The 25,209-nt window shown below is 38.2% G+C and overlaps 1 protein-coding gene across 7 annotated transcripts in view; it reads left to right on the forward strand.

Moving 5' to 3' along the window:
* INTS7 (integrator complex subunit 7) overlaps positions 1 to 25,209 on the forward strand; it is a 96,326-nt gene that overhangs the window by 57,822 nt on the left and 13,295 nt on the right. For all 7 annotated transcript variants that reach the window (XM_003893125.5, XM_021927292.2, XM_021927299.2 and 4 more), the window contains 3 exons: positions 10,316 to 10,510; positions 11,040 to 11,143; positions 12,537 to 12,605. In XM_003893125.5, the coding sequence (XP_003893174.2) occupies positions 10,316 to 10,510; positions 11,040 to 11,143; positions 12,537 to 12,605 (368 nt within the window). The remainder of the gene's footprint in view (positions 1 to 10,315; positions 10,511 to 11,039; positions 11,144 to 12,536; positions 12,606 to 25,209) is intronic.

The raw sequence follows: 25,209 nt of genomic DNA on the forward strand, positions 1-25,209 counted from the left end.
TGCCAAGAAAATGAAAGGGTTGCAAAGAGATCCTTATGTTTCCTTGAAATTAGTTAAATTCCTAAGTAGGAACCTATTCCCTAAAATCAGCATTTTTTGTATTAATGCAAGGGCTTTTTCCCTTTAAAAGTAACGAAGTTATATAATCAACATTAAACATTTTAAAAATACTGTCACATGACTTTTAAAATTGTACATGTTGAGATGGGACCATAAAACTTTTGGTACCTGTTTACGTACATTTATAACATCTCTAAAATATTTTGAATGGTGGGCTATTTCAAAAGAAATGTTTCAAAGTAGAAAAAGCAGGTGTCACTAAAGAGAATATTCAGACTACTGTGAGGCACATATATTTTGAAGTATTTTATATATTTTTTTTACTAGGATTGATTGATGACTGTTTAAAAAAGGAGTATAGGCTCCTCTCCATTTAAAGGGTAGCATTAACTACTTTGGTTCTTTCTTGATTATTCTGGGAAGAGATTGTTGTTTCCTGTATTAGGCTAATAAATGCCTCAGAAAATTAAAAGTATAATTATTGATTCAGATCAATAGAACGATTTCATTTTCTAGTTTATGTGGAGCAGAAAATTGTTAATTATTTAGTACCATAAGTGGTAAGAACTTTGGACAGACAGGCTCACAAAACAGTGAGGCAGATGGAATTAATTTTATGAAAAATTATTTTGAATATTTAATACTCAGTTAATGATTTCTATAGTATGTGTTGTATTTAACGAGGGTTGACCATAATTAAGTATTGAATTCTGACACAGGAAGAAAGCACTTGATTCACAGAGAGGAGACCTTATCTTAGTCTTGGTTCTGCCATTAACACAGTGTGACTTTGGGTAGATCATTGGGCCTCAGATATTCTCCTTTTGAAATGGAGTTATTTTATTCAACAGATCATAAACACTTGCTATGTGTCAAACACTGTGCTTTTAGGATTAAGAAAAATAGGAAATAATTCTTCACTTGAGTGTAGACTATAGGGGAAGGCAGTATGATCCTCAGAGTTGTTGGAAACTTCCCACAACTCTGATTGTATTATATACTCTCAGGGATTTTTTGAGGACTTTTTTTATGTTTATTTTTTAACCTGTTCATTTGGTAAGTGTGGATTTGACAGTTGCTTTCTGTCTTTTTAACTGAGTAAATATGAGCATGTACTGCCCCTTTTAACTTACTGATGTGAATGATCCATACCTGAGATCGTACAGCTTTGAGAATCATGCTTTTTATCTGCTTCAGCCACACTAAACAGGAGAAGTTCAAAATTCTTTGTTTATGGAGACCCAATAGCAAAGTTAGGTGTTTAATTTCTCAATACAATGATTAATGATAGAGTTGTCTTTTTTCTTAGGAATAAAAATTCTAAAAAGTGTTTATATTAGCTTTCTGTGCTGTGTAACGAATTACTACAAGGTTAGTGGCTTAAAACAATACCTATTTATTATTTCACAGTTTCTGTGGGTCAGAAGTCCAGGCATAGGCCAGGCGTGGGGGCTTATGCCTGTAATCCCAGTATTTTGAGCCCAGGAGTTTGAGACCAGCCTGGGCAATGTTGGAAAACCCCATCTCTACAAAAAAATTTAAAATTTAGTCGGGCGTGGTGGCATGTGCCTGTGGTCCCAGCTACTCAGGAGGCTGAGGTGGGAGAATCACCTGAGCCTGGGAGGAGGAGGTTACAGTGAGCTGAGATTGTGTCATTGCACTACAGCCTGAGACTCTGTCTCAAAAAGAAAAAAAAAAGTAGTAGTAGTAGTAGCAGTAGTAGTAGTCCAGGCATGGCTTAGCTGGGTCCTCTGCTCACGATATCACAAAACTGCAATCAAGGTGTCTGTGAGGGCCAGTCTCAGATATCTGAGGCTCAAGGAGGCTCAGGGTCCTGTTCTAAGATGATGAATTTGTTGCAGAATTTATTTCCTTGCACCTGAAGAACTTGTGGAACCTGGTTCTTCCAAACCAGCAAGAGAATCTCTTACCCTCTTTTGATGGCCTCAACTGATTAGATCCGATTCATTCCGAATGATCTCCCTTTCTACTAATCTAAAGTCAATTCATTAGGGACCTAAACCATATCCTCAAAATCTCATCACTTTTGCCATATTCCATTAGTTAGAAGCAAGTTTTGGGTGCTATCCACCTTCAAAAGAAGATGTTGTAGGTTTAGTATTCCTTAATGTAAAATGCTTGGAACCAGGAGTGTTTTGTATTTTGAGATTTCTTTGGATTTTGGAATATTTTCATTATGCCAGTTGAGCCTCCCTAATTCAAAATTTGAAATGCTCCGATGAACATTTCCTTTGAACATCATGTCAATTTCGGATTCTGGAGCATTTCAGAATTTGGATCATTTCAGATTTTAGGTTTTTAAACTAGTGATATTCCGCCTACCCAAGGTGTGGATACCAGGGAACTTGAATCAGAGGAACCAGCTTAGCATTCTAGCTACAATAGTTTTTTTTTTAATCGTTTAATTTTTGTTATTAAATATTGAATAGGCATAATATCTACATATGTATTATGTAGGGCATAAAAAAAACACAACAAATATCCAAACATCCAGTTAGAAAATAGGACATTACCATTGCCTTTAAAATTCTTATATGCTTGTGAATATCACTCTGGGTAACATAGCAAGACGCTGTTTCCTTAAAAAAAAAAAAAAAAAAAAGTAAAATTCTTATGTGTGCCTCCACATTTGTACACTGTTTCCTTCCCACAAAGGTAACAGTACTTTGAATCTTGTGTTTACTGTTCCATTGTCTTTCTTTATAATTTTTTCTTTTTCTTTTTTCTTTTTTTTTTTTTTGAGACTGAGTTTCACTCTTGTCACCAGGCTGGAGTGCAGTGGCATGATCTCAGCTCACTGCAACCTCCACCTCCCAGGTTCAAGTGATTCTCCTGCCTCACTAAACCAACTAGCTGGGATTACAGGCACTCTCCACTATCCCTGGCTAATTTTTGTATTTTTAGTAGAGACAGGGTTTCACCATATTCGCCAGACTGGTCTCGAACTCCTGACCTAAGGTGATCCACCCACCTCGGCCTCCCAAAGTGCTGGCATTACAGGCGTGATCCCAATGCCCAGCCCTTTCTTTATAATTTCAACATGCTTTTTTGTAACTCTAAACAAGGTTCTGTTTTATGTTGCTTGTTTTTGAATTTTATATAAAAAGGAATCATATTTGTCTTTGACTTGCTTTGATCATCTAAATTATGTTCCTAAGATTCATCTGTTTTGTTGCAGGAATCTGTAGGTCAATTTCCCTGCCATATAGTCTTGCATCATAAGAATATACATCAATTTATTTTCTCACTTTAGTGTTGATAAGCATTTTGATTTTTCCAGTTTCTTGCTGTTACCAACGTACTGCTCTGAACATTCTTGTACATATCTTTTGATGCACTTACTGCAAAGGTTTCTCTAGGACAGTGGTTCTCAACCAGGGATGGTTTTATCCTCCAGGAGATATTTGGCAGTATCTGGAGCCTTTTTTGGTTATCATCACTTGCCCAGTTGTTACTGGTATTTAGTGCAGAGGCAATGCACAGGAGAGCCCCCCTCAACAAAGAATTATTCAGTTCAGATTGTCAGTAGTACTCAGGTTGAAAAAACCCTTCTCTAGGGCAGTGGCCCTCACTCAGAGCTGTGTATCTGCCCCTTGCTCCAATTTGGAAGTGTGTGTGGATGTTTCTTTTTGTCACAGTGATGGGGAGTTGGGAAGCATTGCTACTAGCAGTAATGGTCAGTGGCTAAATACCTAATCTCCTAAAATGCTAAGAATACTCCTGTTCCTGTTTAGAGATATTGCTGTAAGATATTACCTAAGAGTGGAATTGCACAGGTTATGTACATCTTTAAATTAACTAACACCAGGTTTTTCCCAGTGGCTTTACAAATTTCAAGTCCTCCCAACAGTGTGTAAGAGTTCCTATTGCCATACATTTTTCTTTTTGTCTGGTAGGTTCTAAAGCTTATGATTGGCTTTTCCCAGATTACTAATACAATTAGACATTTGTTTCATATGTTTGGCCATTTGTGTTTTATTTTCTGCGAAGTTCCTTTTGAAGATTTATGCTAATTTTCCTACTAGTTTCTATGTCTTTTTCTTACTGGTTTATAAGAGTACTTTATAATACGTTCTGGATACTAATCTTTTGTTATATGAAATGCAGATATTATTAGATTTGTGGCTTTTTTCCTGCTTTTTATGTTCTGATGAATAGCAGTTTTTAATTTTAATGTAGTCTGAGATCTTTTTTTTTTATGGTGTGTGTTTTGTTTGTGTTGAAATTTCTCTGTACTCCATGCCCATTCCAGTTACTACCTTCACCTTTCTCCCAAGAATTAGTGACTATTTTGATTTCTAAAACTATGGCTTAGTTTGGCCTTGTTTTCCAACCTTATTTAACGCATGCAGTATTATTCTTTTGATTCTAGCTTTTTTTTGCTCAGCACTGTCTATATAATATGATTCATTCATGTTTTTTGTTGTATATGGCAATTGTTCATTTATTTTTATTGCTGCAGAGTATTCCATTGGATGACTATTATACAATCTGTTTAGCATTTTATTGTTGAGGAATGTTTGGGTTGTTTCCAGTTTGGGGCTGTTAAGAATAAATAGTTATGAACATTCTTATATCTGACTTTTGATACAGATGTACCTTTCTTCTAGGTGGTAGTGCCTCATCATAGGACATACTTAGGTTCAGCTTTAGTAGGTGACTGCTAACCAGTGTTGCCCCTGTTGGTTTCCAGTTTAACCAGTATTGTATCCAAATACCTTTTGGGTTTTGTAGTGCTTTTTGAATGTATGGCTTGATGACTGATCAGTTTTTGAATATTTGGTCATTATCTCTCTCTACAGCCTCATACTGTACCACTGCACCCAGCTAATTTTTTAAATTTTATTTTTGGTAGAGATGGAGGTCTCGCTTTGTTGCCCAGGTTGGTCTTGAACTCCTGGCCTCAAGCCAGCCTCCCAAAGTGCTGGGATTACAGGCATGAGCCACTGTACCTGACCGTTACTTCTTTAGATATTGCTTCTGTCCCTTTTTCTTTCATTTAGGGATTCAGTTGCACCTACATTAATCCTTTTTACCAAGTCTCATATATCTCTTACATTCTCTTCTCCATTTACCATCTTTTTATCTCTCTGCATTTCCCTCTAGATGTTTTCTCCTGTCCTATGTTCTAGTTCATTAATATTTTCACTGTTTAATCTGCTGTTAAACCCATTCATTACATTCTTAATTTCATTTATTAATATAAGTAGTGGCAAAAATCATACTTTTGCACTAACCTAATATATATTTTTAGTCCCAGACTTTCCATTTGGTTATTTTATATTTTCCACTTTTCAACTAGGCTTCTCCATCTTGTCATTTAATTTTTTAACATATTAATCATAGTTATTTTAAAGTTCATATCTGATATCTCTGCTATCTGGATCTATTGTTGTTTGTGTTTTTTACTTTTTTTCCCCTCTTGGTTTGGGGAGTTTTGTCATTTTTGTATGCTTGGTTATTTTATTTTTTTCCCTACATGCCAGCACTGTCTTTCCAGCTCTGTAACCCAGGCTGGAGTGCAGTGGCACAATCTGGGCTCACTGCAACCCCCGCCTCCCGGGTTCAAGCAATTCTCCTGCCTCAGCCTCCTGAGTAGCTGGGATTACAGGTGTGCGCCACCATGCCCAGCTAATTTTTTTGTATTTTTGGTAGAGACGGGGTTTCACCATGTTGGCCAGGCTGGTTTCGAACTCTTGATCTCGTAATCTGCCTGCCTCGGCCTCCCAAAATGCTGGGATTACAGGTGTGAGCCACTGCTCCCAGCCACTTGGTTATTTTTTATTGAATTTTAGACAGTGTGTTTGAAAAATGTTAGGTATTACATTGTAAGAGCCTTAAATTATTTTTCCTTTCTTTTGACAGGCTTTTAGGGTAAGGGTAGATCACCTTAATTCAGCCAAAGATTGAACTGATTCAAAGCTAGGCTTCAGTCCTTGTGAGGGCCAGCATATTTTTGGGTTCTCCTGATTCCTAGGGTATAGTTCTTTGAGGTTACAGCAGAAAGCCTGAATGAAGTATTTTCCACAGTCCTTTCTGGTTTTATGAGACCGCTGAAAGCTCTGCTCAGCTTTTCAGTAGCAGTTTTCAAATTAGCGTATGTCCGGGCTACCTTTTTGGGTTTCCCTTCTCTTCATGATTTTGGTTCCACAGGTCCTTATAACCTTAGTAGTTCTTCAGTGCTTTCACATAGATACTTTAAATATTTTGTTCCATTTTCCCAGTTGATCTTAGTAGGAGGGCTGGTTTAATCTAGTTTCTCCTAGCTTTAGGCTTGGCTTATTCTTTTAAAAACTGACCTTATGCTAAGTAAAATAAGCCAGTCACAGAAGACATATACTGTATGGTTCCACTTATATGATATCTAAAGTGGTCAAATTCTTAGAAACAGACAGTAGAATAGTGGTTGCCAGGGGCTTGAGGCAAGGGAAAAGGGGGAGTTTGTTGTTTAATGAGTATAAAGTTTCGGTTCTACTAGATGAAAAAAGTTCTGGAGACCTCTTTCACAATAATATGAGCTTATCAGGTAGCTTTTTTCCAGCTATATTGGTTTCTTTAGCTAGCTCTGTTTAGAAAACAGTATATGTAATACAAATCAGAAATTCAGTGAAATAGTATTAATTATATGCCTGTTTAACACACATTTAACTCTATATGTTTCGCCAAAAAAAAAAAAAAAAAAGGACTATTTGGATAGTGGAGACAATTCTGCCAGCCATTCTTCTTAATTAGCTTATACCCCAGAATGAGCATTATAAAACAGTTCTGAGTTTGTTGTTCCTTCGTCTGGCTATGTTGAAATAACTGGAAATAACTCATTCCTGAGGAATTTTCAGGGGTAATTTTGATTATACACAATGTTTGCTTTATCTCCTGATATTAGAACCCAACCTCTGTTTAAGCTTTAGCCCCAGTGGAAAGAAAAGGAAATGAGATCCCTTTATTTCTCATTGGCATTATTCATACTTCTATAATCCAAATCTTATTTCTTATACATCTCCTATTGTTATTAGATGATATTACCCTTTAAATAAAAGTCTTTGACTTTTATTACAAATCTGTCTCTGTGTTCTTTTTGAACACAAGTACTGTATGTAACACTGCTTTCCTTCAGTATAACATGGTCTAGGATGGCACGATCACCTTCAAGGTTATCATCAATCAAATATTCCTTGTTAGGGATAAATCCAGAGTAGCAGCAGATCTCCTTTACTACAACATCTTTCTTCTCTTTCAGTTTTATAATGTGTGTTAGAACAGTATTGCCAGTATTTTTTGTCAGTTAAGATGGTTGCTAGTATTTATATAACTGTATCACATACACTTCCTTGTACCCCTGTCCCTTTTAAAGTTGCTGAGAAACATAAATTTAAAATGGCAAGTAGCAGTGTAAGAGGCAGAGGAGGTGGGGGGATTTATCTTCCTATAACAGCAAATCAGATCTCATCTAAGAAATTAAAAACAATTTAAGTAGTCTCTTTAATGTCCTAATCTGTGCTGTTTCATGATTACAACAAAATAATTCTGAAGGTCGAAAACCACAGAATTAAATATGTTGAGTATAGTTATTACTTCTACCTTATATAAAATGTTTCATCAAGGGCCTTTGCAGTTTGAGAGGAATACTAGAGCAAGCATACATTCTTAAAAAGGATACGCTTTTACACTGTTGGTGGGACTGTAAACTAGTTCAACCATTGTGGAAGGCAGTGTGGCGATTCCTCAAGGATCTAGAACTAGAAATACCATTTGACCCAGCCATCCCATTACTGGGTATATACCCAAAGGATTATAAATCATGCTGCTATAAAGACACATGGACACGTATGTTTATTGTGGCACTATTCACAATAGCAAAGACTTGGAACGAACCCAAATGTCCATCAATGCTAAACTGGATTAAGAAAGTGTGGCACATATACACTATGGAATACTATGAAGCCATAAAAAAGGATGAGTTCATGCCCTTTGTAGGGACATAAATGAAGCTGGAAACCATCATTCTGAGCAAAGTATCACAAGGACAGAAAACCAAACACCCCATATTCTCACTCATAGAGGGGAATTGAACAATGAGATCACTTGGACACAGGTTGGGAAACATCATACACCAGGGCCTGTCGTGGGGTGGGAGGAGTGCGGAGGGATAGCATTAGGAGATGTACCTAATGTAAATGACGAGTTAATGGGTGCAGTACACCAACATGGCACATGTATACATATGTAACAAACCTGCACGTTGTGCACATGTACCCTAAAACTTAAAGTATAATTTAAAAATATATATACGGAGAGTGGTTTACTAATTTGTAGAGTAAAATCTGAATGCTACCAAATAATAAAACAGATCATTTGACACTTAATAGTAGAGACGGCTATGCTAAGATCAGTATGAGATAAAATTGGCCGGATAATGTTGTAACTGACTTCTAGAACCCCCAAATCATGTCTGGCTCTTTTGCTGAAAGACTAATGTGAGATAGTATCTAAGAAACAGCATCAGTGTGTTTTAAGTGGGTCATATCATAGAGGAAGATTTTCACTATGCCTCCGTTTATTGTTAAATTAACACATTTTTAATATGTACCTTTTGTTAAAACTACATAGTGCTAGGATCTCCACTAGGACAGCTGCCAAATAGTTAAAGGTTTTCTTAGTTCTCTGTCCACCCTGGCTTGCCTTACCATTTACCTTTTCTACCTAGCTAATGCTACCCAAGACTTACCCCTGACAACCCTCCATCTTCATTGAAACTTATTTATGCTTACCTCTTCTTCCTTGGTGTCCTCTCTGTGCTTTCTGAAGTCTCTACTCAGAAATTATTTTTAAAATTAATCTGGGCTACAGGAGTTTGAGGCCAGCCTGAGCAACATAGTGAGACCCTGTCTCTACAAAAAAATTAGCTGGGCACAGCCAGGCGCAGTGGCTCTCGCCTGTAATCCCAGCACTTTGGTAGGCTGCGGCGAGCGGATCACGAGGTCAGGAGATCAAGACCATCTTGGCTAACATGGTGAAACCCTGTCTCTACTAAAAATACAAAAAATTAGCCGGGCGTGGTGGCACGCACCTGTAGTCCCAGCTACTCGGGAGGCTGAGGCAGGAGAATTGCTTGAACCCGGAAAACGGAGGTTGCAGTTAGCTGAGATTGTGCCATTACACTCCAGCTTGGGCAACAAGAGCGAAACTCCGTCTCAAAAAAAAAAAAAAAAATTAGCCGGGCATGGTGGTGCACACCCTTAGTCCCAGCTACTTGGGAAACTCAGGTGGGAGGATCATTTGAGCCCAGGAAGTTGAGGCTGCAGTGAGAATGATTGTGCCACTGCACTCCCGGAGGCCTGGGTGATAGAATGATTCCCTGTCTCAAAAAATAAAAAAATAAAAAATAAAGAAAAAGAAAAATTTGGGCTACTATGGAAGCAGGTAACTTTGAGCAATGTTCATTTTTTAAAAACAGTGACTGTCTAGAAACGTATTTCTCCTGCCCTTATCTTTCTTTTTCTTTCTTGCCCCCAACTTTTCAAGGTTCCAGTGATGGGAATTTCAGATTAGGAAGGTAGCAAGGTAATAGGGGATTTGGGGGATGGTAATGTCCTTGAAGCATCCCTTATGTGGTTTTCTTTCTTTCTTTTCTTTCTTTCTTTTCTTTTCTTTCTTTCGACAGAGTCTTGCTCTGTCGCCCAGGCTGGAATGCAGTGGCGCGATCTCGGCTCACTGCAAACTCCGAACTCAGCCTCCTGGGTTCACGCCATTGTCCTGCCTCAGCCTCCCAAGTAGCTGGGACTACAGGTGCCCGCCACAATGCCCGGCTAATTTTTTTGTATTTTTAATAGAGACAGGGTTTCACCGTGTTAGCCAGGATGGTCTCGATCTCCTGACCTCAAGATCCACCTGCCTCAGCCTCCCGAAGTGCTAGGATTACAGGTGTGGGCCACCACTCCCAGCCATGATTATCTTCTTGATGATGTTCTTGACAACCCACATATTATGGGGTCTTCGTGAATGTAGGCAGTAAGGAACCTTTGAATAGTGATTGTACATACAGTTTTTCAGAGCTAGTGTTTAGTAACAATGTTTTTCATTCTAATATTACATTATTCTTTTTATCATTTAGGTCTTTATCCATCAGTGTTTTTAGAGAACTACTGCCCTTGACCACAAACTGATAAATACTTGGTACTGCCCCCCATCTCACTGTTATGTTTACTTTGTCTTAAATATCTCTTTTTTTTTCCAGGCAGCTAGTACACCACTGAATCCTTTAAGTTTTCAATGTGAATTTGTAAAACTCAGGATTGACCTTCTACAAGCCTTCTCTCAACTTATCTGTACTTGTAATAGCCTGAAGACAAGCCCTCCACCTGCAATTGCCACAACAATTGCCATGACCTTAGGAAATGACCTTCAGAGGTGTGGTCGCATCTCCAATCAGGCATGTCTTAACTTTCAGTGCATTTTTTATTTACACTTTAGAGGTTTTTGAAGTTATAAGATGAAAAGTTGTGAAATTTAAAATCAGTGGTTTGACTCAGACATTATCATAAATGTTTATTAACTCAACTGTCTAGCTGAAAATAGGCTGATGTGTTATTAGAATGATAAAGTGATTGATGGTATCTCAATGGGTGCTACATATTTATATAAAGAGAAAGGACATAGATTTTTTTTAAAAAAACTTGAGAATGTTTATAACTAAATTATTTTAGTGGAACTTGAAGAAGCTAAAATACAAATGTTTTTGTTTCTATATGTCATATATAATAATCTTGTGAACATGTATAATTTCATTTGCCATTTTTGTTTTTATTTAACAAAATTTATGAAAATGAATGGAATGACAGTGAAAAGACTGCAGTATTTTTTTGAATTATTGTTTGAAGAGCTTTTTTATGTTTTGATTTTTGTGTTGTTTATACGATAATGAAAGCATGTTTATTTGTCATAATTGATTTTTTTTATAGATGAAACAGTCCATGGAAGAATTTCGAAGCCTTGCGTCTCGATATGGGGATCTTTACCAGGCATCTTTTGATGCTGACTCAGCAACTTTAAGGAATGTTGAACTGTATCCCAAGCTTGCCCTAGTATTTCTTCTTCTTTTTGGAAGTATTCTTTTAAATATAGACTACCTCAGATAATGCTTATCTACAAAATACATGTTAGATAACCCTACAAATTTATTATATAGTTTCCCCTTTAAAATATATAAGCAGAATAATCTTACTTTTTAACTTTACCCAGGTGATTTTAACAAAAAATGGTGATTCAAAGGTGTCTTTTTTTTTTTATATCCAGAAAGAGCATCCAAAGCAACATCCAAAGCCAGTGTTGCTTACCTGTGCTCACTTGAGCTACAACAGACAGCACAACACATTTTCCCACCAAAGAACTTGTGTTTCACCTCACCTTTCTTTGTGGCTAACAGTCCTAGTTTTTATCACCTTTATTAATGATCTTTTCAGTAGCATTAGTTGTCACTTTTGTTTTGTTTTTGTTTTTGTTTTTGTATTTTTTGAGATGGAGTCTCACTGTGTTGCCCAGGCTGGAGTGCAGTGGCATGATCTTGGCTCACTGCAACCTCTGCCTCCCGGGTTCAAGCGATTCTCCTGCCTCAGCCTCCCAAGTAGCTGGGATTACAGGCACGTGCCACCACAACCTGGCTAATTTTTATATTTTTAGTAGAGACAGGGTTTCACCATGTTGGCCAGGCTCGTCTCAAACTCCTAGGCTCAAGTGATCCACCTAAAAGTGCTGGCATTATAGGCGTGAGGCACTGTGCCCAGCCTAGTCGTCACTTTTAAACCCTTCCTAAGTTACCTCCATATTTTCTTATTAGCAACTTCACTTTTGAAAGGAAGGAATAGAAATTCTTTTTTTAAGTTGTAGTACTTACCAATCAGTAGTTCTTGGCATTTAGTTTACTGATTGAAACCCAGTGAATGCTGTGGGCCCTCTGTCCTGCAAAATGCATATATGCAGAGACACCCAAAATGTGCATATAAGTTTGGGGGGGGCGTTGCTAGACCTCTTGAGCCCTAGATTAGGAACCTCTGGGATAAAGGCTCCTTAGACCACTGTGTGTTGTTTTTGTTTTTATTTTTTTAACTTGTATCAGTGGAACGTTTATTTGCTTGTCTCAGACTCTTATGAAAAACCCCTATATCTAAGACAGATAAAAACAGAGTTGCTGTAATTGAATCACGGGGTCTATCACTTGATTTCCCCTTCCCACAGTAGTAGCTTCCGAAGTACCCTTCTTGGAACAGAGTCTGAGGATCGCTATTATAGACAATGTATATCCCTTAAAAAGAAAAGGTAGAGCCCTAGACCATTCGAGTTGATAACATTATGATTACTTTCACTAGGCAATCAAATCTTGACCCGTTTAGTATTCAGGTAATATAAACCTATAGTGGGTTTCTTCTCTATTTTCATATGTAACCTTAACATCAATCCAGACAGCAGCAGAGCTGTTTACTGATATCTCATGCAATAGAAGCCCTGATTTTGGATCCAGAATCAGCAAGGTAATTCTAATATTAATAATAGTTGAAGTTACAGAACGCTTTCTATACATTGTCTTACCTAATCATCAGAAGAGTATTTTGGAACAAGTATTATGGAAGTAAAAACAAAGAGGAAGAGTTCTTCCAGCATTTTCTCCGAGTTACATAACTAGTGACAAAACATGGATTGTCTGACTCTGTTATCTATTTGCCTCCTGCCTCCTGTTTTCAATAAGTTAACATGGAAAGATAACTGGGAAGAAATTCTTTGAATATGAACAGTTTCTTCTCATACATTATAATTAAACTATGAAAAATTGAGTTAATGATACAATTAAACTTGAACTTGAGATTTTTTTTCCTTTGGCTTCTTAAACCAAAATATCCCTGATTTTGCTCTTTTAAATTTTCCCCTTCCCCCAGTAACTAATTAATTATTCAAAACAGTTGTTTTCATTAAAGAATGATTCCTTTTTCTTCCCATTATAGTATTCTCTTTTTGAATATGCATTTTCTTTCTTTTTTAACTTTTAAGTTCAGTGTTACATGTGCAGGTTTGTTATATAGGGAAACTCGTGTCACCAGGGTTTGTTGTACAAATCATTTCATTGCCCAGATTTTAAGCTTAGTACCCAATAGTTATTTTTCCTGGTCCTCTTTTTCTTCCCACCTTCCACCCTCACGTAGGCCCCAGTGTGTGGTGTTCCCCTCTATGTTTTCATATGTTCTCATCATTTATCTCCCACTTCTAAATGAGAACGTGTGGTATTTGGTTTTCTGTTCCTGTGTTAGTTTGCTGAGGATAATAGCTTCCAGCTCCATGTATCTTCCTGCCAAGGACATGATCGTCTTCTTTTTTATGGCTGCATCGTATTTAGTGATGCGTATGTACCACGTTTTATTTATCAGGTCTGCCATTGATGGGCATTTAGGTTAATTCCATGTGTTTGCTATTGTGAATAGTGCTGCAGTGAACATACGTGTGCATGTGTCATTATGATAGAATTATTTCTATTCCTTTGGGTATGTACACAGTATGGAATTGCTTGGCCGAATGGTAGTTCTGGTTTTAGCTTTTTGAGGAATCACCATGGTGCTTTCCACAATGGTTGAACTAATTTACACTCCCACCAACAGTGTATAAGGGTTCCCTTTTCTCTGCAACCTCACCAGCATCTGTTATTTTTTAATGATTTAATAATAGCCATTCTGACTGGCGTGAGATGGTATCTCATTGTGGTTTTGATTTGCATTTCTCTAATGATCAGTGATGTTGAGGTTTTTTTCATATGCTTGTTGGCCATGTGTATGTCTTCTTTTGAAAAGTGTTCATGTTCTTTGCCCACTTTTTAGTGGGCTTGTTTTTTTCTTGTAAATAATTTAAGTTCCTTATAGATGCTTGATATTAGACCTTTGTCAGATGCATAGTTAGCAAAAATTTTCGCCCATTCTGTAGGTTGTTTAATCTGTGGATAGTTTCTTTTGTTGTGCAGAAGCTCTTTAGTTTTATTAGATCCCATTTGTCAATTTTTGCTTTTGTTGCAATTGCTTTTGGCATCTTTGCATTGAAATCTTTACCCATGCCTAGTCCTGAAGGTTGTCTTCCAGGGTTCTATCATTTTAGGTTTTACATTTATGTCTTTAATCCATCTTGAGTTGATTTTTGTCTATGGTGTAAGGAAGGAGTCCAGTTTCCATCTTTTGCATATGACATCCAGTTATTCTAGCACCATTTATTGAACAGGAAGTCCTTTCCCTATTGCTTGTTTTTGTCAGCTTTGTCAAAAATAAGATGGTTGTAGGTTTGCGTGGCCTTGTTTCTGGGCTCTCTATTCTATTCCATTGGTCTGTGTGTCTGTTTGTATACCAGTACCATGCTGTTTGGGTTGCTGTAGCCCTGTAGTATAGTTTGAAGTTGGGTAGCCTGATGCCTCCAGCTTTGCTCTTTTTGCTTAGGATTGCCTTGGCTGTTTGGGCTCTTTTTGGTTCCATATGAATTTTAAAATAGTTTCTTGTTCTGTGAAGAATGTCATTGGCAGTTTGATAGGAATAGCATTGAATCTATACATTGCTTTGGACAGTATGGCCATTTTAACAATATTGATTTCTTCTATTCATGAACATGGAATGTTTTTCCATTTGTTTGTCTTGTCTCTGATTTTGTTGAGCAGTGTTTTGCTTTCACCTCCCCAGTTAGCTGTATTCCTGGGTATTTTATTCTTTTTGTGACAGTTGTGAATGGGAATGCATTCCTGATTTGGCTTTCAGCTCGACTGTTATTGGTGTATAGGTATACTAGTGACTTTTTATGTTGATTTTGTATCCTGGATCTTTGCTGAAGTTGTTTATCAGCTTAAGGAGCTTGTGGGCCAAGACTATGGGCTTTCCTATATATAGTATAATGTCTGCACACAGGGATAGTTGGACTTCCTCTCTTCTTATTTGGATGTTCATTATTTCTTTCTCTCGCCTGATTGCTTTGGCCAGGATTTCCAATACTGTGTTGAATAGGAGTGGTGAGAGAGGGCATCCTTGTCTTATGCCAGTTTTCAGGGGGAATGCTTCCAGCTTTTGCCCATTCGGTATGAGGTTGGCTGTGGTTTTGTCATGGGTGGCTTTTATTATTTTGAAGTATGTTTCTTCAATTCCTAGTTTATTCAGAGTTTAATATAATGGGATATGGAATTTTATCAAAAAGCCTTTTCTGCATTGATTGAGATGATCATGTGGTTTTTGTCTCTAGTTCCATTTATGTGATGAATCACATTTATTGATTTGGATGTGTTGAACCAACCTTGCATCCCAGAGATAAAGCCTATTTGATGGTGGTGGATAAGCTTTTTGATTTGTTGCTGGGTTCAGTTTGCCAGTATTTTTTGAGGATTTTTGCATCAATGTTCATCAGGGATATTGGCCTGAGGTTTTTGTTGTTTTATCCCCACCAGGTTTTGGTATCAGGGTGATGCTGGCCTTGTAGATGAGTTAGGGAGGAGTCCCTCCTCCTTAATTTTTTTGGAAAAGCTTCAGTAGGAATGGTGCCAACTCTTCTATGTATACCTGGTAGAGTTTGGCTGTGAATCCATTTTGTCCTGGGCTTTTTTTTGGTTGGTAGGCTATTTATTACTGATTCAATTTCAGAGCTCATTTTTTATCTCGTTGGGGATTCAGTTTCTTCCTGATTCAGTCTTGGGAGAGTGTATATGTTCAGGAATTTATCCATTCCTTCCAGATTTTCTAGTTTGTGTCCATAGAGGTGTTCATATTTCTGTGGTGTCAATGATAATATCTTCTTTGTTGTTTCTAATTGTGTTTACTTGGATCTTCTCTCTTCTTTATTAGTCTTGCTAACTGTCTATCAAATAGATATTAATGTTTTTTTTCAAAACACCAACTCCTTGATTTGTTGATCTTTCGAATGGCTTTTTGTGTGTCAGTCTCCAGTTCAGCTCTGATTTTGGTTATTTCTTGTCTTCCTGGTTTGGGGTTGACTTGCTCTTCATTCTCCAGTTCTTTTAGTTGTGATGTTATTTTGTAAATTGAGGTCTTTCTAACTTTTTGATGTAGGTGTTTAGTGCTGTAAATTTCCCTCTTAATACTAGCTGTGTTCCAGAGATTCTGGTATGTTGTTTCTTTGTTTTCATTAGTTTCAAAGAACTTCTTGATTTTTGCCTTAATTTCATTACTTGCCAAAAAGTCATTCAGGAGCAGGTTATTTAATTTCCGTGTAATCATATGGCTTTGAGCGATTTTCTTGGTATTGATTGCTAATTTTATTGTGCTGTGGTCCAAGAAAGTGGTTATTATTTTAGTTCTTTTGCATTTGCTGAAGATTGTTTTGTGTCTAATTGTGTGGTTGATTTTAGAGTATATGCCATGAGGTGATGAGAAGAATGTATATTCTGTTGTTTTTGGATAGAGAATTCTGTAGATGTCTATCAGCTCCATTTGATCCAGTGCTGAGATTAGGTCCTGAGTACTTTTGTTAATTTTCTGCCTCAATGATCTAATACTGTCATAGAGTGTTGAATTCTCCCACCATTATTGTGTGGGAGTCTAAGTCTCTTTGAAGGTCTCTAAGCACTTGCTTTATGAATCTGGGTGCTCCTGTGTTGGGTACATATATATTTAGGATAGTTAGGTCTTGTTGAATTGAACCTTTTACCATTATGTAATACCTTTGTCTTTTTTTTTTTTTTTTTTAATCTTTGTTGGTTTAAAGTCTGTTTTGTCTGATTTAGGATTGCAACTGCTGTTTTTTTCTATTTTTCATTTGCTTGGTAGATTTTTCTCTATCCCTTTATTTTGAGCCCATGGATGTGATTGCATGTGAGATGAGTCTCTTGGCATACCATTGAGTCTTGGTTCTTTATCCGCCTTGCCAATCTGTGCCTTGTAATTGGGACATTTAGCCAATTTACATTAAAGGTTAGTATTGATGTATGGATTTGATCCTGTCATGATAGCAGCTGGTTATCATGCAGGCTTGTTTGTATGGTTGCTTTACAGTGAGTGTCTCACTGGTCTGTGTACTTAAGTATGTTTTTTTAGTGACTGGTCTTTCCTTTCTATATTTAGTGCTTCCTTCAAGAGCTCTTATGAGGCAGGTCTGGTGATGACAAATTCCCTCAGCATTTGCTTGTCTGAAAAAGATTGTATTTTTCCATCACTTATGAAGCTTAGTTTGGCCAGATATGAATTTCTTGGTTGGAATTTCTTTTCTTTAAGAATGTTGAGGCCAGGTGAGGTGGCTCCTACCTGTAATCCTAGCACTTTGGGAGGCCGAGATAGGAGGATCACTTGAGGTCAAGAGTTTGAGACCAGTCTGGCCAACATAGTAAAACCCCGTCTCTACTAAAAATACAAAATTAGCCAGGCGTGGTGGCACATGCCTGTAATCCCCATTACTTGGGAGGCTGAGGCAGGAGAATCTCTTGAACCCGGGAGGCAGAGGTTGCAGTGAGCCAAGATCGTGCTGCTGCACTCCAGCCTGGGCAACAGAGCAAGACTCTCTCTCAAAAAAAATTGAATATTGGCCCACAATCTCTTCTGGCATGTAGGATTTCTGCTTAAAGGTCTGCTGTTAAGTCTGATGGACTTCCCTTTGTAGGTGGCCTGACCTTTCTAGCTGCCTTTTTTTTTTTTTTTTTTTTTTCCATTTCAACCTTGGAGAATCATGATTATATGTCTCGAGGATGACCTTGTGAAGTATCTTACTGGGGTTTTCTGCAGTTCCTGAATTTGAATGTTGGCCTCTTTTTCTAGGTTGGGGAAATTTTCATGGATGATATCCCGAAATATGTCTTCCAAGTTGCTTCCATTCTCCCCTTATCTTTCAGGGACATCAGTGAGTTGTAGATTCAATTTCTTTACATAATCCCATATTTCTCAGGGTTTTTGTTCATTCCTTTTCATTCTTTTTTCTCTATTATTTTTTTCTTTTTTCTGAGACAGAGTCTCACTGTTGCCCAGGCTGGAGTGCAGTGGCGCGATCTCGGCTCACTGCCACCTCTGCCTCCCAGGTTCAAGTGATTCTCCTGCCTCAGCCTTCCAAGTAGCTGGGATTACAGGCATGTGCCACCACACCTGGCTAATTTGTTTTTATTTTATTTTTAGTAGAGATGGGATTTCAACATGGTGGCCAGGCTTGTCTCAAACTCCTGACTTCAAGTGATCCACCCATCTCAGCCTCCCAAAGTGTTTTTTTCTCTATTCTTGTCTTACTGTCTTATTCAGAAACCCAGTCTTCAAGCTCTGTGATTCTTTCCACAGCTTGGTCTGCTTTGCAGTTAATTTTAAGAATTGCATTATGAAATTAATGCAGTGTGTTTTTCTACTCTATCAGGTTGGTTACATTCTTTTTCATGCTGGCTATTCTTGTCTGTCAGCTCCTGTATCATTTTATTGTGCTTCTTAGCTCCCTTGGATTGGGTTTCAATGTATTCCTGCTTCTTGATGATCTTCATTCCTATCCATTTTCTGATTTCTGTTTCTGTAATTCCAGCCATTTCAGCCCAATTCAGAACCCTTGCTAGAGAGTTAGTGCAGTCATTCGGAAGAAAGAAGGCACTCTGGCTCTTCGAGTTGTCAGAGTTCTTGCACTGGTTCTTTCTCATCTTTGTGGGCTGATGGTCCTTCAGTCTTTGAAGTTGCTGTCCTTTGCATGTTTTTTTGTTGTTGTTGTTATGGTTTTTTTAATCCTATTTGATGACCTTGAGGGTTTGATTGTGGTATAAAGTGGATTTAGTCAACTGGCTTCATTTCTGGAAGATTTTGGGAAGCCAAGGCTTAGCTCATAACTCCGGGACTGCCTGTTCTGGGGGGCTGGTATGAGCCTCAACTTTGTTCTCTGGCTCCTTCAGGCTAGGAATTGATTGCACTGGGTAGGGGCCAAGGTACTGCAGGGCCACTGGTTACTACAGTCCAATGGGTGGTGCCAGCCAAAGCGTTTCATTAGGATGATGGCAGTAGGATCCATCCTCAGTTGCACATGCCAGCAGCAGCAGCATAATGGGATGCACACTTGTCCACTGTGGCAGGATGCTAGCAGGTCTGGGATGCCAGCCTTTGTGTGGGCCTTCACAGCAGCAGCAGAGGCAGCACGGCTGACCGGTGGGGTGCAGGGGAGCCTTGTTAGTGACTGTGCGTGCCATGGCACTAGTGGTAGTATAAGCATAGGGGCGTGGCGCTGGTGGACACAGAACTGTGTGTGCCCTCTGTGCAGGTGGAGGTAGCCACTTAGGGCAGGGGAAGGTCCACTGTTTTTCATGCCTAGTTTCACTCCCAGGGCAATGTTGGCACAGGAGCTCCAAATGCAACAGCAGTAATGCAAGGGTAATGGGGGCAGAATGCACTCACACCAGCAGCAGTGGCAGGGCAGGGTGAATGTGCACTGGTGGGACTGGGGAGGCAAGATCTGCCTATGCACACACGTTGGCAAAGCAGTGTTGGGGGGTAGCCATGGGCCCAGGGAAAGCTTCAGTATGGGGAGGGAGCAGGTGAGCTGGCACGTGTCCACAAGCCGGGCTGCTGTGCTGGAACTCACTACCAGTTAGGCGCAGTCCCCCAGCACAGGAGCTATGATGCAGGCTCCCCAGGACACCCAAGGCTGCACTGCAAGCAGGCACAGCCAGGTTGGGGCCCCAGGAAAGGCCAGATGGACTGGCCCCATCTGATCTTCAAGACTGCCCTGTAGACTTGAGGTCTGACAGTTCCCTTAGTAGGGATAAAGTCTCCTATAAAGCAAGTCAGCAAGTTAAGCCTAGAGGGATGGGTGCCCCTGGCCATATTCCACCACAGATGCTCACACACCAAACACTCTGGACTCTGCATTGGCTAGAATACGGCCCCTAACACTTCTCTAAGCAGCCCTCTGTGCCAACTCAAGTGTCCATAGTGGTCGAGGAATCTCCTCCTGCCAGGATTCCAGAGGCCCGTTGCAGTAGCTGGTTGTTTTTTGCCAGTTCAAGTCACTGTTCCCCTGGTGCGATATCCCCATGCAGGGGTCCCTCCCAGCTTCCTCCCCTTCAGCCCAGCTTCTGTGTCTTTCCTCTGCCCACCCTTAGTTTCTTCCCTCTAAATATCTGTTAGGAGAGGACCAGTCGTCCTGGTCCCTTGGTGGCAGCTGTTCCACCAGGCTGCGTCTAGTCCGCCATCTTGCCCAGCTCTTGCATTTACACTATCTATAATTTCAATCTAGTAAGGCCTGAGATTCCAGTATCAGTTCCCTCAAAGAGAATATAATCAACAAAGCAGTTTAAATTTCTCTACCCAAATTGGAACAGAGGAAGAAAAAAGGCTGAAAAAATGAAGAGTCAAAGCTGGCCCGTGGAATAATGTCATTTAGACTAATATGCATGTAACTGGAATCCTAGAAAGAGGGAAAGGGGGAACAGAAAAATATTTAAATGACTAAAAGTCTTTTATATTTAATTAAACATATAAACCCACAGAGCCAAGAAGCTTAATGAACCTCTAGCAGCGAAAACATAAAATTAGAGCAAGGCACACGTAACAGTGAAATTGCTGGAAACCAATGATAAAGCGAAAATTTTTTTAAAGATAAGGTATTATTTAAAAGGGAAGAAAATATTTAGAAGGGAAGAAAGATCAGAATGTCTACTGATTTCTCATCAGAAATATTGCAGCCAAAAGACAATTGGAGCAACATCTTTAAAGTCCTGGAAAAAAAAATGTTAACCTATAATTCTATATTCAGGAAAAATACCGTTCAATAAATTAAGGTTAAATTAAGACATTTTCAGAAAAAAAATCTGATAAATGCCATCAGCAGGTCTGTACTACAAGAAATGTTAAAGGAAGTTCTTTAGGCTGAAGGAAAATTATTTCTGATATAAACTCAGACCTACAAAACTGAATGAGGAGGATTACAAATGGTAAATTTTTTTCAATTTTTAAAAAGATAATTGACCATTTATAGCAAAAATGATGTTTAGGAGTTTATAACATATAGAAGTAAAATATATGAAGTAAGACAACAGGGGGATATAGTAGTAAGAATCTTACATTTAGTAGTATATCTTTTGATAGTAACTTCTGATAAACTGAGGGTGAATATTTTAAACTCTAGAGCAGCCACCAAGAAATAAAACAAGCCAGTAGAGCCATAAAGTGTAATACTAAAATACTTAGTTAATCCAAAAGAGACCAGAGAAAGAGGAAAACAGGAACAGAAACAGATAGAAAAAGTAGAAAACAAATCAAAAGATGGTACCCTTAAATCCAGTCATACCAGTAAATATATATGGTCTTACTCTAAATAAAGATAGACTGGACTTAAAAAGCAAAATGCGGCCAGGTGCAGTGACTCATGCCTGTAATCCCAGCAATTTTGGAGGCCGAGGGGGTCAGATCACAAGGTCAGGAGTTCGAGACCAGCCTGGCCAGTATGGTGAAACCCTGTCTCTACTAAAAATACAAAAAAGATTAGCTGGGCATGGTGGCATGCGCCTGTGGTCCCAGCTACTCGGGAGGCTGAGGCAGGAGAATCACTTGAACCTGGGAGACGGAGGTTGCAGTGAGCCGAGATAGAGCCACTGCACTACAGCCTGGGTGACAGAGCAAGACTCTGTCTCAAAAAAAAAAAAAAAAAAGCAAAATGCAACTATATGCTTACTACAAGAAATCCATTTTGAATGTAAAGACATAGGTTAACAGTAAATGAAAAGATGGAAAAGGATATAACATAACATGCAAACCCTCCTAAGAAAGCTGTAGTGGCCATATGAATATTATACAAAGTATACTTTAAGATAGGAGCTGTTGCCAGTGAGAAAGAAGTACACTTCATGATTAAAGGATCAATTCATCCAGAAGACATAATCCTCAGTATTATGGACCTACTAACAGGTCTTCCAAATATATAAAGAAAAAACTGACAGAATTGAAAGAGAAATACACAAATCTACTGTTGTAGTTGGAGATTTCACCACTTCCTTCTAGGTAATTTATAGAGCAACTTGAACTATACTGTCAACCAACTTTACCTAATTGACATGTATACAGCATCTGCAGCAGCATACATCTTTTCAAAAGTGCATTTGGAACATTTACCAAGATAAACCATATGCTGGGCCTTAAAACAAGTCTCAATAAATACTAAAGCATTGAAATAAAATAATATGTTATCTGATATAATTAAATTAGAAAAGAAGATTTCTGAAAAATTTCCAAGTATTTAGAAATTAAACAACATTTCTAAATCCAGTAGGTCAAGAAATTACAAAGGAAATTAGAAAACATGTTAAGCTGAATGAAAATGAGAACATACCATGAAACTTGTGGGATGCAGCTAACCTGTGGGATAAGAAGAACTTACGGAGAAATTTATAGATTTAAATGCTTATATGTATTAAAGAAAGTTTAAGATCAATAATCGCAGTTTCTACTTTATGAAGTGAGGAAAAGAAAGCGAATTAAACCCGGAATAATTAGAAAGATGCAAATAAGAAAGACTGTTATCAGTGAATTAGAAACAAATAACTAGATATCTATATAGTGGAAAAAATTTAACCTTACCTCACAGTGTACACAAAAATTAATTCCAAATGAATCATAGACCAAAATATAAAACTCCAGACTTTCTAGAAGACTACATTGGAAAACCTCTTCATGACCTTGAGGTTGGTCATGATTTCTTAGGACACAAACAGCAGTTACCATAAGAGAAAAATTTGCTGAATTGGATTTAAACTTTTAAATCTGCTTTTGTTAATATGTCATTTAAAAAATGGAAAAGGTTATGGACAGCAAGAAAATATTTTCAAAACATATTCTATCAAAAGACTTTTATTCAGACATTGTTTTATTAAGAACACCACACAACTCGACAATCCGATTTTTTTCTTTTTTTTTTTGAGACGGACTCTCTGTCATCCAGACTGGAGTGCAATGGCGCGATCTTGGCTCACTGCAACCTCCACCTCCCGAGTTCAAGCGATTCTCCTGCCTCAGCCTCCCGAGTAGCTGGGATTACAGACATGCGTCACCATGCCCAGCTAATTTTTGTATTTTTAGTAGAGTTGAGGTTTCACCATAGTGGCCAGGCTGGTCTCAAACTCCCGACCTCAGGTGATCCACCCGCCTCGGCCTCCCAAAGTGCTGGGATTATAAGCATGAGTCACCATGCCCAGCTGACAATCCAATTTTTTAAAACTGATAAGAGGATCGGGCGTGGTGGCTCACGCCTGTAATCCCAGCACTTTAGGAGGCCGAGGCAGGCAGATCACGAGGTCAGGAGATCGAGACCATCCTGGCTAACACGGTGAAACTCTGTCTCCACTAAAAATACAAAAAATTAGCCAGGCGTGGTGGCGGGCGCCTGTAGTCCCAGCTACTCAGGAGGCTGAGACAGGAGAATGGCGTGAACCCGGGAGGTGGAGCTTGCAGTGAGCCGAGACTGTGCCACTGCACTCCAGCCTGGGCGATAGAGCGAGACTCTGTCTCAAAAAGAAAAACTGATAAGAGTTTTAGACACTTCAAAAAAGAAAATATGTGAATACCCAATAGGCACATGAAAAGGTGCTTGACATTAGTAGTCATTAGGGAAATTAAAATCACAATGAGATACTACTCCCACTAGAACAGCTAAGATTAAAAAGACCTTCAATACCCTACGTTGGTGAAGATGTGGAGGAGCTTGAATTCATACTAATACGTTGTTGGGAATACAAAATGATATAGCCACTTGGAAAACTGTTTGACAATGTCATATAAAGTTAAACATACATTTATCATATGACCACCAATTCTACTCCTACTATGTTACCCAAGAGAAAGGAAAACATGTTTCCACACAGACATATACACAAATGTTCATAGCATTTTTATTGATAATAACAAATCTGGAAAAATCCAAGTGTCTCTCAGTAGGCTAATGGGTAAATAAATTGTAGTATATCCACAAATGAAATGCTACTTAGTAATGAAGATGAATGACCTGTTGATCATTCAGCAAGTCATACAGAAACCATGAGTGCCCTCAAAAACATGCTGTGAAAGAAGCCAATAGAGAAAAACAGTGAAACCAGAAGCTGGTTCTTTGAAAAGATTAATAAAATTGATAAAACTAGTCTGAGCAAGAAAAAATAATCACTAATAGTAGAAATAAAATGATGGCATCAATACAAATCTTAACAGATATTAAAAGCATAATAAGGAAAGAACTTTGTGCAAAGAAATTTGCTTAGATGAATAGGACAAATTTAAATACTCTTCATTAGCATAGACAAAAATTTTTAACAAAAGTTCAGTCCAACAATATATGTAAATATAATACATTAAGACTAAATAGGGTTTATCCCAGGAATGCAAGGTTGGGTTAACATTAGAAAATCAATTTAAGTACTTCACCATATTGCAAAATAAATGAGAAAAACTAAAGTGGGAAGACTTAACTACTGGTTTCAAGACTTAATATAAAACTACAGTAATTAAGACAATGTGATGATGGCTTAAGGGTAGGACGGAGAGTCCGGAAATAGATACTCACGTAGTCACTTGATTTTTGTCAAAGATGCCAAGATAATTGTATGGGAAAAGAATAGTCTTTTCAACAGATTGTGCTAGAACAACTAAATATATAAAAGGGAAAAAATAATCTTCCTTACCCCACACCATACACAAAAGAGTATGTATTGTATGGCTCTATTTATATGAACTATTAGGAAACAAATGTCATTTACAGAGATAAAAAGCAAATCTGTGGTTGCCTACCGCCAGAAATGGAATTGTTTTGTTAGCAAAAAAATGGAAGTCTTTTATGTAGTTTAGTTGTCCTTAAAGTCCATCATACAAATGAGCTTCGGTTCTTGTCTTAATAGAACTTAAGATATAGTAAAGAGCAGGAAACAGAGCTTTGGAGCCCAGCAAATGTGAACATGAATCCCTTACCAGTCACTCCTAGCTCTGTGAATGTATATCATCCCAGTGAGCCATGTATGCATAAACTATAGGTAGATAATGAGGCCTGTTTCCCAGAGTAGTTGTGAAGATTAAATGAACTAATATATATAAAATAGCTGGCTGAAATGCCTTCTACATAGTAGGCATTAAAATGATAGTAGGGAATAATAAGAGTAGTGTTATGCCCAGCATATTTAAATTACCT

Source organism: Papio anubis, chromosome 1, assembly GCF_008728515.1.
Source record: "Papio anubis isolate 15944 chromosome 1, Panubis1.0, whole genome shotgun sequence".
Lineage (NCBI taxonomy): Eukaryota > Metazoa > Chordata > Mammalia > Primates > Cercopithecidae > Papio > Papio anubis.